General features: G+C 40.0%; 1 protein-coding gene and 1 pseudogene across 1 annotated transcript; one reads left to right on the plus strand and one right to left on the minus strand.

The window, feature by feature from the left end:
* Positions 1 to 674: 674 nt before the first annotated feature.
* Positions 675 to 3,987, minus strand: LOC131264593 (putative nuclease HARBI1; annotated as a pseudogene).
* An 8,070-nt stretch (positions 3,988 to 12,057) lies between these two features.
* LOC131264594 (uncharacterized) lies at positions 12,058 to 12,957 on the plus strand. Its single transcript, XM_058266870.1, has one exon. The coding sequence runs from the start codon at positions 12,058 to 12,060 to the stop codon at positions 12,955 to 12,957; it is 900 nt and encodes a 299-aa protein (XP_058122853.1).
* The last annotated feature ends 455 nt before the right edge of the window (positions 12,958 to 13,412 follow it).

The raw sequence follows: 13,412 nt of genomic DNA on the forward strand, positions 1-13,412 counted from the left end.
ATTGCGCACAACAGAAGGGAAATGAATAAAACTGGAGGAGGAAAACCGAATTTGATGGCTATTGACGACTTGGACGAAAACATTATTTCTATAACAAACATGGAAAAACATTTCGAAGGCGTTCCAGCTACGGCTTGTATTGGAGTCCCTACCACTTCCGCTGAAATTATTGAGCAAGAGGCAGAAGAATGTGAAATAATTTCAGAGAACCCAGTAGCACCTATGTCATCTTCAACGCCAAACTCCAACGATTTTGAATGTTTAGATACTCCCGGTAACGAAGAAAACATGGAAACAGCGAGCTCCAGTAAAAAGCGGAAAAATTAGATGGAGCTGCAAGAAATGAATGATGATTTTAAAAAAATTATCATGGAACAAAACAACAAAATTATAGAGATGCTAGTTGAATTTACAGCATCTTTTAAACTATTTGTGGAAGGGACTCTTAAATTTCAAAGCGAACTATTAGCTAAACTGAACAAATAACTTTAATTTTTTTAACTTTAATTACATTAAAAATATAAAAATATCAAAACTTAAAAAATAAACATAAAAAACCTCATAATTCAAATCTTCGGCATTGTTCTTTCAATAACATGTAAGTCTTAACAATTACTCGTTTCAATTCTCAGAATATTTCATTAAATTTATCGAAACACTGTGTGGAATAAAGTTTATTCTTCCTCAGGCTCCGATATTCCATTTGTGATACACAAGTTGTGTAAAGCGCAGCAAACATTTACAATGCGTACACACTTTTGTGGTGCATAATGAAGTTGTCTAGCTCCGAGAAGGCAACGAATCTTATTTTTTAAGCAACCAAATGTTTGTTCCACAAGCTTCAGGGCTGTTTTCTTGCGGATTTCTATGCGGTTTAACTAACCATGGCTTGGACGCGTAAGCGGAGTCACCTAATCAGGCAAAGATAAGACAAACTGTATCATCAAAACCATAAATATACAGTTACATTTGAAGTTAAATTTACCTAATAATCTAAAACATCTAGCTCCATTCGCGTATTTGTTTTCAAAATATGTATATGCAGGACTTATACTAAAAATGTATGAATCGTGATGGGAACCGCTAAATCTTGCGTCCACAAATCTTATTCGTTTTCGATGGTCACAAATCTGCAATACAATAAAATGTAATAGACAGTTTGATATGTGTTTCCGAAAACATACCATTAGTGCGTTCAGACTATAAAATCCTTTTCTATTGAAATATATAGTTGGATCATCTTTGGGAGGAATTATTCTAATATGTGTACCATAGATACACATTACCACGCCAGGAATTTCCGATTTTTCATAAAAATTTTGGTGCTGCTCTCGCAATTCTTCCTCCGTGCAATGTAGCGAAATCAAAACAAAATAATTTTCTCTCCATGGCTTTCAGCGTTTGGTTGAAAATTACAGAAAACTTTGACTGTGCCATTGGAATTGTAAAATCGTTCCCAACGCCGAGTTGATAGGATCCTTGTGCCAATAATTTTAATGTGGCAGCCAGTTTTTCTTTAGCTGAGATGCCACCTCTATGTTTTGGTGAGATTAGTGGAGTTATTTTGTCCAGAACATTTAAGAACAGAGGTTTCGACAACATGAAATTACGAAGAAATCTAGAAATAAATAAATGAATAATCAATTTTAGTTTCAAACATTCGCTTACATGCAAGAATACGGATAATTTATCGGATAAATTAAATACGTCTATGTTAACGCGTAAATTTCTTCCATGAATAGCTAGGTTGAAGTTTTCTTCTTCCCTCGAATTTTCAACCGCCATTAAGGATGCTAAAACATTCATCTTCACACTTGGTCAGAACTAAATCTGCATGAAATGCGAGAAATTACCTGCTTGTTGAAACGTTCCACAAAATCTCCTGCTCTATGAAATAAACGCCTACTGCGAGTCGCTTTGCTTCAAGCGACCGCTTCGCACAAAGCGCCTGCTTGCGACAGAAAACAGCCTCAGTATACCAATTCGAGCAGCGACAGCTACTTTTTAGCGGTCGCTTATTTTAGCGGCTTTTAAAACGACGATTTCATGATCGCCCCAAATGTGATATGTTTGGTTTGTGATAGCAGCTTGAAAATTTTAGGTACAATCGCTGCTTCGAGGTCCCCCGCGGCCGTTTACTTTGCGTACCGCTTAATCCGCCCCTGCTCTCCCGGCCTTCTCGTAGCCATTCGTTTCTACGACATTCCTACACGCCGGTCTCTGTTTGGCCATAATGACCCGTAACTGCGTGCGTTGTCGGACTTTAACCCCGCTGGTCACCTATTTGACCACCATATGTCCTTTGTCAGTTTCCGTTCTCGTCTCTTGTCCACCGTTTCCTAATCTTTATACTTTTCGCCTATCCCGTACCCGTTATTACTCCCTTCGTCTGTGTTTATCCCTCTGTTGAGTTGGTAGCCTCATGGCGAACAATTTAATATTAAAATAATAATATTAATAGTAATAAAAAATATTGCCGCCTGCGAAAAAGGAAACCGTGACCGCACTGCACCTTCGAATGCCACAAGAAAAAAAAGTTGCCAACAAGCACACTGAGGGACTGGGAGGAGCACGCATCAAACTAAGAAAGTCCCACGTATGCTAGTTTGATTGTTTTCTTGCAGCGCCGTATGCGAGTGCTTGAAACACTATCGGTAAACAAGGAGCAGAATGCCAGTTTTAGCGAAGCGCAACAGCATACAAAACGGATGCCACCTATGCGGCTCGGAAGCTTTGCAGCCGCATCAAATGCTGTACGTAAATGCTCTCTGTGCGATTCAGAGCATTTTATTGCAAAGTGTTCCCGATTCATTGCAATGAGAATGCACGATTATGTTTAAATTGCCTTCGATACAATCACCGCGCCCGTGACTGTACTTCGCAGTACAACTGCCGCCACTGTATTTCTGTATTTCTAACACCCGCTCGTATGAAATTTGATTTAAATCGTTCAGCTCAGGGCTATGCATGGGTATGTGGAGGGCATCATCAACATTTAGTTACCTATAAATAACATTTAAAAACTACTTCAATTTCGGATGCTTCTAAAGTACAAGTTTGGGGCAAATAATTCCTGGATTCTTATTTAATTTATTTTGTACAAATCCATTTCATTTCAATTTTTAACATTTTTTTCAGTTCAATTAAAAATTCATATTACCTACAACTAACTGTACAACTAACTGACTAACTACGTAAGTAACTTACTGACTAACTAACTAACTAGCAATCTAACAAACTCTAAACTCTAGCCTATATAGAAATGAAAAGTCACCTGGAGAGAAGCTAGGGTTTTTGTGCCCTTTTGTATGGCCCTTTAATATACGGTGCCTTAACACCTGTGCTTCTCTCCAGGTGACTTTTGGCGTTTTGCAATTTTTTCATTAGTAATTTTTTTACGTTGCTTTCGTGGGTGTCGGGACCCCCCACTTTTTTGAAAAGCTTCAGGACTTCTCCCAAATTTCCAACCGCTACCTTCTGGCTGTGTATCCGGTCCAGGTGCACTGCGTTGCAAACACTGGGTCGAGGAGCTGGTGGAACGCAATATTCATGCGTTGTTCTGAACGCATTTCGGCCGGGTCAATCTTGGAAGCCAACCACTGCATTACTGAGGAGACATAATCCTCCTCAAGTCTGATGCCTTTGGCATCGACTGACCAGCGTACAATTTATCCACCTTCGCACCAATCTTGGTACACCAGCGTTTGCAACGCAGCGCACCCTCCGGTACACGGGGCCACTACCCTGAAACAAGTAAAAAATCAAATATTAAATTTTAAAAAACTTGCACATTTCCACCTGTATTTTACCTGTCCTCATTGCCTGTAACTTTTGGTGTCTCTGGTAATGTCGGCTTTGGCACAGTACCAGCTTCTTCGATTTTTCCCGACCTGAAAACAAAAAAAAAACATCACCATGGGCATTAATTACCGAAAGAAGCACACACGGAATATGATCACCTTCACACAGTACTTACACAGCTTCCATGATGATGTCTGAAAATAACAATTGATGCAATTAATAAATTAAGAAATCAAAGAATGAATAAAATTACTTTTGCTTACCTTCGCTGATTAATTGCGATAAACAAATGATGATTGACGTTTGGCCGCTGTAATCACCCACACTGAAGGCATGCACTGTGAAACGCACACATTTTTTATTGGCCATAATAATTAAAATTTTCTGAATGCTTCCCTTTTCGTTATTTAGAACAATAAACGCATACATCTCCAGAGCAGGATTGAGTTTGATAACGTTTATTACCATAAAACATAAAGTATTGTTTATAAAGAACGTGGGAAACACTGATGCCTATCGCGAACGAAGTAGGTTTCCCCAATCGATCGATGCATTTTTATCGGTCGATAAAGTTATCTACTCGAATTTTGCATCGCGTACGCTTTTTCTGAATCGGTCGATATAAATTTATCGGTCGATAAGGCAACCAGTTTTCTGGCTGCTAATTAGCTACTTTTCTATGGATGTAAAAATCGCATGGAAGACAATCGTCATCCAGCTGGATCCAAGTATCCTTTTTTTACTGCTCAAGTGATACATTTGATAAACAAATGAAATCAGATGAAAGGAAATAATCAATAAAATCAGTGATTTTGGTAGAAATCACGAATTGTGAAGCTCAGTGGTGTTAGTTATTGTGGATTCGTTTTGATTTTTTAGTGTTCCATCATTAAAAATGATCTTTTAACTCGCTATCGACTGGTCCATAGCAGTGGATAGTATATCGATCGATAGGGTTCATCTTTTAGCGTTCGCGATAGAAATACCTATCGATATAGCAACTACTCGACAAATTTGTTCGCGTTTGACAGCCGTTTTATCCACTGATATATCGATAGATAACTTTCAACGTTCGCGATTGCTTAGTGAACCAAGTATCCTGAAAATGAACACTTGTTGGTCGATATACCTTATCGATCGATAGAGCAAAACGTATCCGATAGCCCCCACTATTTAAAAGCTTTTTGCAGCAAACGGTTTTTGCCGAAAATAAATATTGTTCATCCCAATGTGCCAAGCGAAGCTGTCACTTGACAGCCCCACCTCTGCCACCTTGAACAAAGCACATGGAAAGTGGAGTTCGTGCAGTGCAGTGAAATTAATAATTTTAATAAAAATAGAACTATGATTGGTTTTTCAGTGTTCTATTGTGTTGTGTTCATAAGGTATGTATATAACATTTGGTAAAAGAGTAAATGAGGCCCCGGCCTGGTTGCGGGTTTCCCCTGTTTTAGTACAAAGGCCACCCAAAATGTATGCAATAGGTAACACACACATGCTTTTAGTACATTACGTTAGATTTAAATTGATGTGTCTCGACTTCGAAAAAAAACGGTTACGGTTGATTAATTAAAGTGATTGATCAAATGTTTTAATTTAACGCACATAAACCTTATCATGTTTAATGATGCAAAACTGTTCTACTTTTATTATTTATTCCGTGTATGCATATTATTAACGGTTGATTAATGAAAGTGGTTGATCAAGTGTTTTATTTTAAGGCACATAAACCTTATCATGTTTAAAGATGCAAAACTGTTCTACTTTTATTGTTTATTCCGTGTATGCATAATATTAATGATTGATTAATTTAAGTGATTGATCAAGTGTTTTATGTTAACGCACATAATCCTTATCATGTTTCAAAGATGCAAAACTGATGTTTCCCCGTCGTATACAACCCAACCTAAAAAGATTTACTAAATCATAACTTACCAACCATGTAATAGAAGGTCAAAAATAATTGTTCAGCGTTTATTGTTGTTTTGCTTTGCAAAATGAGGAGGTTTCTTATCAAATATGTTTGGTGTTTGCTCTATCAATTCCGTTAGCCATCGAAGTAGACAGGGATAAACTCTGATACTCTGAAACAGCAGCGTAGATGTTGGATGTATTTTCTGTGAACCGGATAAGGCATGGTTTCTAACGGTTATCTTTCGGTGGAAAATTTAAATAACTTGTTGCAGAATTTCCTGCGCGTGGTCAATTTTCATTCAAATTAGGTCTCATATAGCTTTTTAATGAAGTATTCAATGTGATCGTAATGATATGTGTACAGTTGAAATAATGTACACGAAAGAGTTTAAAAAAGATGAGACTATTTTCCAGCTTATTTCATTATATCGGATGTGATGGGATGGGATTGTTGGTGTTGTTCAAGGCAACGCTCCTACCTAACACCACAAGAATTATTATTCCAAAAATAATTCTCTTTTACATCCTTAACAGCTATTTAAAAATGTAAACTCCAAACGATGGTTTCACCCACGTAGCGATGGTTTTTCGCATATTAAGCAATATGTTGATTTCTAAACTGATGTAAAGGGCATCATGATCGATTTTCAATTTATTTTTGGGCCCACGGCGTGGAAAAACATTCTCGTTGGAAACATTGTAAGAAACCTCGCTTGCGAATGATATCGCAAGACAACCAACGAAAGGACGACAATTTAAGTACGAAAGTTCGGCTATCGAAAAAATAAAAAAAGTTTCCTGGGGGAGTATTGAACCCACACCGACCCTGGATTGAAAAATCAAATATCCTATCCTGCAATCAGTTAGGGCTATTGGCGAATGACAAGAGAGGGGCGCTAAAATAAAAATATAAACTGGGAGAGCGATGCTTGATGAACCTCTCTCCAGCCGATGTATCTAAAAATAGATTGCTTTGATCGTGCGTGGATTATGCGAGGTTGGGGCTTTCGAACAAACCCCAATCGATGGTTTCTCCTACGTAGCGATAGTTTTAAGCATGTTTAGGGATATTTTGAGGCCTAGAATGATGAAAAGGGCATCATGATCTATTTTTCAGCTCATTTTGGGGAGACGGCGTGGAAACTCTTGCGCCGCCTTGGCTTTGGTCGCAAACCTCAAGCCATGGTGCCACGGCTTGGGCTGATAATATTGTTGGCAGACCTGAATCGCTGGTTTCACCCTTGAATTAATGATTTCCTCCAAGAAAGGATCTGTTGATCTTCGAGCAAATCTTCACCATGCATGTTTTGGGATGTTTTGGAGTATAAACGGGTACCTCAAACATTAGCGTTGATTTTTGTGACACATTTAGGCCGGCGGCATACGTGCATGTCAATATGTGTCAACGCATTAACTGGGCGAGAGTGATATGGCGTGTTTCAATTTCAATTTGAATAATTAGGTCAAATTTGGTACGATATCAAGTTCAAGGTCGAGACGGATTTTGAACCCAATTTTCTGCGGTTTGTTTTGGTGCAATTGTGCAAAAACTGCAAACCGTGGACTCGGGGTAAACAAGGGGAAAAAACAACGGCAACGAGTACACGCGCTACGGTCTTCCATTGTCTTCTGTTTGAAGGAAGCGACTCACCGCCCTTTGAAACCCGCGCAGCTTGGAAAGTGCTTGAGGGGGGAAATCGTAACGGGATAAATGATTGTTCGTAAACACCAACCCATGGATTGGCGCGTGGAATGATGATTTTCTCCAGGAAAAGATCAGTCGACCGACAGGAAAATCAACACCACGAAAAATGTAGCGATGGATTTTTTTATTTTTAAACGGGTGCATAATGCATTGACATTGATTATTCGGCTTTTTCATGTCATTGTGTGCATCACCTAACTTTGATTGCAACCCGTCATCGCCCACGCATTAGCTGGCTACTTTAAATAACAAGATGAACGATGGTATAAAATCGGGCTCAGTTTTTGTAAATCCAATGTTCTTGCGATTTTTCATGCAATGTGAGGTAACCGTTGTTCGATAGATGCAATCCTAGTCCTACGGGTAAACTAGGGAAAAAAACTCGATTTTCTCAGCGAGGAAAACACGGGTGCAAGCGCTACAGCGAGGAACGCTTTACGATGTGGGATGCTTTGTCTTGCGATTTTAAGGAAGAATTCGGAAATCATCAATAATGTTTCGCCGATATTCTTGATAACATTTCTCTTTTTCATCCCCGTCGAACACAACCCAACCAAAAAAGATGTACAAAATCATAACTTACCCGTAATTTCCTGCATCACCGTATCATAACTTACCGGTAAGTGATCATCTACGGTGAAAAATTAAAATTGCAGAATTTCTTGCGCATAAGATGCGACAATTTCGATTATTTGCAAGAAATCAGTACCTTTCGAACGTTGAACGGTCATTCATGCAACTGACCCCGTTGGATGCAGTAGATGCTGATAGGTGTTGCAAAAAATCGAGAATGGGTGAGGGCGAAGTTTGCTGATGATTTTCCTGTGCTTTCGGAGATGATTTGCTCATAACATAAAACTATCATCATAACGTCGTACATGTACGACTACGTATCGTGTTCCAGGTGGCCCTCGATTTAGAAATAAACATGCACATCCCAGCATCCCAGCTATTAGTATACGATCGTTGCCGATCGATATTCCTGCGCTTTCGGAGATCATTTTGTCATAACATAAGACAACAGGTACGACATCATAAGACAACATGTGTGGCCCTCGAATAGGCCACACTAGCTGATTAAAAACTGGTAATATTCTTTTTTTTTCAATGTTATTGGTGAACCGTGCATATCATCGATTTTTTGTTTGTTTTTTAATTAAACACAAACCCGTTTTGATCACATGTTTAGAAAACTACGCAACATGCTGCGATGATAAAATAGAAAAATTTTTTAAATGTATTCCAATTTTTGTGGTGTTTGGTAGGAACGTTGCCTTTAACAAAATCAATAAAAAACATCAAGACAGAGGAACAGATAGAAGGCTTCACTGCTTTCATGCAGAAAAGAACATTATTTTCCATAGTACAAATTTTCCTTGCTTGGTGTTCGTTGGTCGTGCGTGATGCAGTGATGCATAGCATTTCAGACCTATTTCTTTGGGTTATTATGAAGTTTAAAACAACATATTTAGTTTCAACTGAAAAAAAGTTCTATTTTGGACTTTTAGTGCTGATACTGTTGCAGTATGTGTTTGCACAGTTTTCTATTTGCACGCTCGTTTGATCGGATGGTGCCCCTTTGCTCTTATGGGTGGTGCCCCTTTGCTTGAGCCGCGTTCTTGCTTCCGCTCGTTGAATAGCCATGTCCCCATCCCCAATAGGGGATGTCACGCATTGTACTCTTCATTTTGCTTGTATGGACTCGATGCGGTTTCGTGGTATCGCAAACGATACGGTTGACATGTCATTGATTACAGTAAAATTTTCCGCCAAAATTTAAAAGTCCCCAACGACCTATTTTGACATCGTCCGTCATACCGTCCGTCTTTCGGACCCATCCCTCACCTTTCCCTACCTACTCCGTCACACGTGAATGATAAACACCTTGGGTCGACAATGTTGACATCTTTTGCGGATTTGAATTGTTGGTTACAGCGTTAATCGGTGCAGTTGCATGTTTTATTTCGGTTTACATGCAACTAAATAAAATAACTGAATATGCCTCCACCCCTTTCATGATCTGTGAGCACACTTCTCGCAAGTGTTTGTCGATCTCGCTAGCTCTACGGTGTCCCTCTCATTGGGCCTTACTCGGACAACTTATTTCGGGACAACTAACTACTACCATCATTGGAGTCGGTGCTGACTGCCCTAACCAAGCTGGAGGTCTCATTCACTCCCTTTCCTGATTGCATCTCTTCGAATGTTTTAAAGAGCTGCAAGTTGCTTTGCGAGAAAGAGTGTTTCCGGTGATGTGGAACGCAGCTTGTTTAGTTCACTTCTCTCCTTGGCGACCATTTATGGGTCCTTCCTAGGACCCTCAGGGGAGCGTCCTGAGTCCTCTCCTGTTTTCCATCTTCGTCAACGGCTACGTGGGTATCCTTCCTGGTGATGGGCACTTACCATATGCCGATGATGTTAAGATCTGCCTTCCTGCCTCTTTCTTCCTTGACTGCCATTCTATCCAAAGATCCTTTGATGGCTTCTCAGCTTGGTGCATAGTAAACCGTTACGATTACCCCTCTTTGTGGCACTTCTCTTACGAGGATATCTACGGTTAAGGACCTTGCGGTGTGGCTGGATAATCTACAAACATTTTCTGACCACGTAAAATCAGTAGTGGACAGAGCGAGCAAGGTACTTGGTCTAAAATAGCGCGTGTCAGCAGAATTACGGAACCCATTTTGTTTGAGGGGTGTCCACCCAATATTGGAATTCTCCCGTGTTGTGTGGTCCCCTGCGGGTGTTACAGCAATGAACAGACTAGAAGGTGTCCGGCGTAAGTTTTAACCGCCTCGCTACGGGACGTTGTGTAAACGACTCTACATCTCCTATTCCCCCTACCCTTTGCGAAGTCACTTGTTCGGACTTCAAACCATTTAGCAAAGGCACGCTACTACCTAATCCTTCTTCATCGCGAACCTTCTCCTCCATAGCGTTGATGCCCCTCTCCTCCTATTGTTCTAGATTCCTTCACGTCATCTTCGTGATAGACCTCATTTCCTGCTTCCCACTCGTCGGGCAAGTTATGGCCAAAATGATCCTTTACGTCGGTCGCTATCGGCCTTCAATGCAGTGAGTGGTCTATTTGACAGATATTGTTGATACGACGTTTGCCTTTTAAGTTCCGGGATTAAGGAAAACTGGTGATGCAATCTGTTAAATAACAATTTTATCGTAAAGTTTGACGTTTTCGAGGTTATACGTTCTCAGAACGTTTTTACATACGAACGCTATTTGTGTTGTAAAAAATTGTGTCCCCCATATGGTGGCCCATGGAATCGGGCCAATTCTGTGGGTTCCAACGCGGACAGATTTTTTTGACAGTTAAATGTTCATGCAATATTAAGTATATGCTGGTCCCTGTAATACCTAAAGTTGTCTCTATCTCACGATAAGTCACATGCCGATCTTGCAATAACCGTTCACGCACAGCATCAATCTTTTTCGGAACAACAACTGATCTTGGACGATCTTCACGAAATTCATCTTGGAGAACTCCGACCACGATGTAATTCTCTAAACCATCGATAAATACTGATCCTTGATGGAGCTTCATCGCCAAAAGTTGGATTAAGTTCATTGATGCACTACTGCTATGTTAATCCACGTCGAAAGTTGCAAAAAATTATCGCACGAAAATGTCCACGACTCAATTTCACAATTTGGTGGACATTGACACTTTTAACATTTTTTTAACAACACAAATAGCGCTCGTATGCCAAAACGTTCTAAGTTCGTATAACCTCAAAAACGTCAAACTTTACGACAAAATTGTTAGTTAACAGATTGCATCACCAGTTTTTTCATATCCCAAAACTTAAAAGGCAGCCTACGTATAGTTTGACTATTCCAAAATTAAGAGTTCCGCCCGGTTAACTATACTCACTATAAGCTACGAATAACACAAAAGTTACTACTCTAAATCAGCCTGAAAGTTCAGAAGAATCTTTATGAGTCTTCAGCTTGAAATCTAATAGCCAATTTGATCAAAATTGTACAGTATACTATATTAAAAACATTGTATAGTATAAATTGATAACATAACAGCAATAGGAAGAAATTTGAGCAGAAATGTGCTATTTAGTAAGAAAAAATGGTTGCCAACCATCAATAAACAGTCATAGAATGTAACAAAAATAACATATTTCAAAACCTCTGAAAATTTTTCAACAAACCACGTATTAAACCTAAAAAGCCTAAAGTGTCCAACTTTACGTTTGGCTGGCAAAATTATGACTTTTTGCAGTTTTTCGATCATTGCGCCGCTTAGTCGAAAGATAGCAAAAGAAGAAGTGATAAGCGAAATTCATTGTTGTCAATTCTAAGTACCCTAAAATTGATCGCAATTTATTGGTATACTGTAACCAACTATTCAAATTCGTAATAGATGTCGACCCAAGGTGCTTATCATTCACGTGTGACGGAGTGAGCAGAGCGAGGGATACCTTTAAATTTCAGAGGATGGAGAGACCTTTAAATTTCAGCGAAATAAGTAACTTTACTCCGTACTTGCACGTTAAGCACGATAGTTCGTTTTGCTTTGCTCTCGATTTAAAATTGTTTTGCGGTCATATTCCGTCACTCTGCGTCATTATTTTTTGTTATACGTGAGTGAAAATTTGCAGTGTTAGAAGATGGATGTTTTGGCATCGATCCGCAGTGCGAGTGATCTTGTAACGATCACTGATAATGAAGAAGAACTAGTGAAGGTGCTGCAACAGGCGGGGTTGCTCGCCACTTGCATGTTGTGCGAGAAGTGTGGCCGCTTCATGACATTGAAGTCTACGAAGCGTGCTAATTCGTGCAAGTGGGTTTGCATAAAAACCCGAAGCTGCCCCGGGAATGAATGTACGGTCCGTACGGGCAGTATATTCAATAATTCCACCCTTTCATTGGGGCAGCTTATGCGAGTGGTTTTTGCTTGGGCGCGTAACACCAAGCTAGAGTTCGCGGCTGCCGATTCCGGTACATCGCGAAAGACCGCTGGAAAGTGGTATCAAATATTGAGAAAATTGAGTGCCGATCACGTGTTTCACCATCAAAATCAAATTGGTGGCGAGGGATGCGTCGTTGAACTCGACGAATCTGTCGTCACCAAGCGGAAATATCATCGGGGACGAATGTCCTACAACAACCAAGTGTGGGTTTTTGGAGGCATTTGTCGTGAAACCCGCGATATTTTCGTTGAGATTGTGGAGAAGCGTGATCGTGCAACTCTTCACAATCTCATTGTGACCCATGTCCGTCCGGGCACAACAATAATGACCGATTGTTGGAGGTCTTACAATGGGCTAAGCTTGCACGGTTTCATCCATCAGTCCATAAACCATTCTCAGTATTTTATTCACCCTGAAGACCCCACGGTGCACACGCAGAATATTGAGAATGTCTGGCGATGGTTGAAACCGTTTCTGAGAGAAAAAGGTACAAATCGAGCCGGTTTGATGGAGTACATTAGGGAGTACGAAGTCAAACGCCGAAACGATGATACTTTTTTGACTATTTTGAACATCATCAAAATAGCCCAGAGCTAGAAAAGGGTCCCTAGCTCTTGAAAAAGCGATACGCTCCCAGCGTTCGTTCCCTAAACAAATTTTTTGGCTAGCTAAAGCTTGAATACAAATAAAATGTTTTATGAAATATGTATTCTTGAACTCCGATCCCAACCTCCTCGTGGTGCTAGCTGGAGTATGATCTCAGAACGTACTAAGTTCTTTAGCACTTTGTGCAACGATCGTATACTAATAGGGACGGGGGATAAGCTGGGATGTGCATCCCATGTTTATTTCTAAATCGAGGGCCACGTGAAACACGAAACATAGTCGTACCTGTTGTCTTATGTTATGACAAAATGATCTCCGAAAGCGCAGGAATATCGATCGGCAACGATCGTATACTAATAGCTGGGATGCTGGGATGTGCATGTTTATTTCTAAATCGAGGGCCACCTGGAACACGATACGTAGTCGTACATGTACGACGTTATGAT

This window comes from Anopheles coustani, chromosome 2, assembly GCF_943734705.1.
Source record: "Anopheles coustani chromosome 2, idAnoCousDA_361_x.2, whole genome shotgun sequence".
Taxonomy (NCBI): Eukaryota; Metazoa; Arthropoda; class Insecta; order Diptera; family Culicidae; genus Anopheles; species Anopheles coustani.

What these genes read in the sequence shown, in the direction of transcription:
- LOC131264594 (XM_058266870.1), top strand. Translation starts at nt 12,058, where the DNA reads ATGGATGTTTTGGCATCGATCCGCAGTGCGAGTGATCTTGTAACGATC.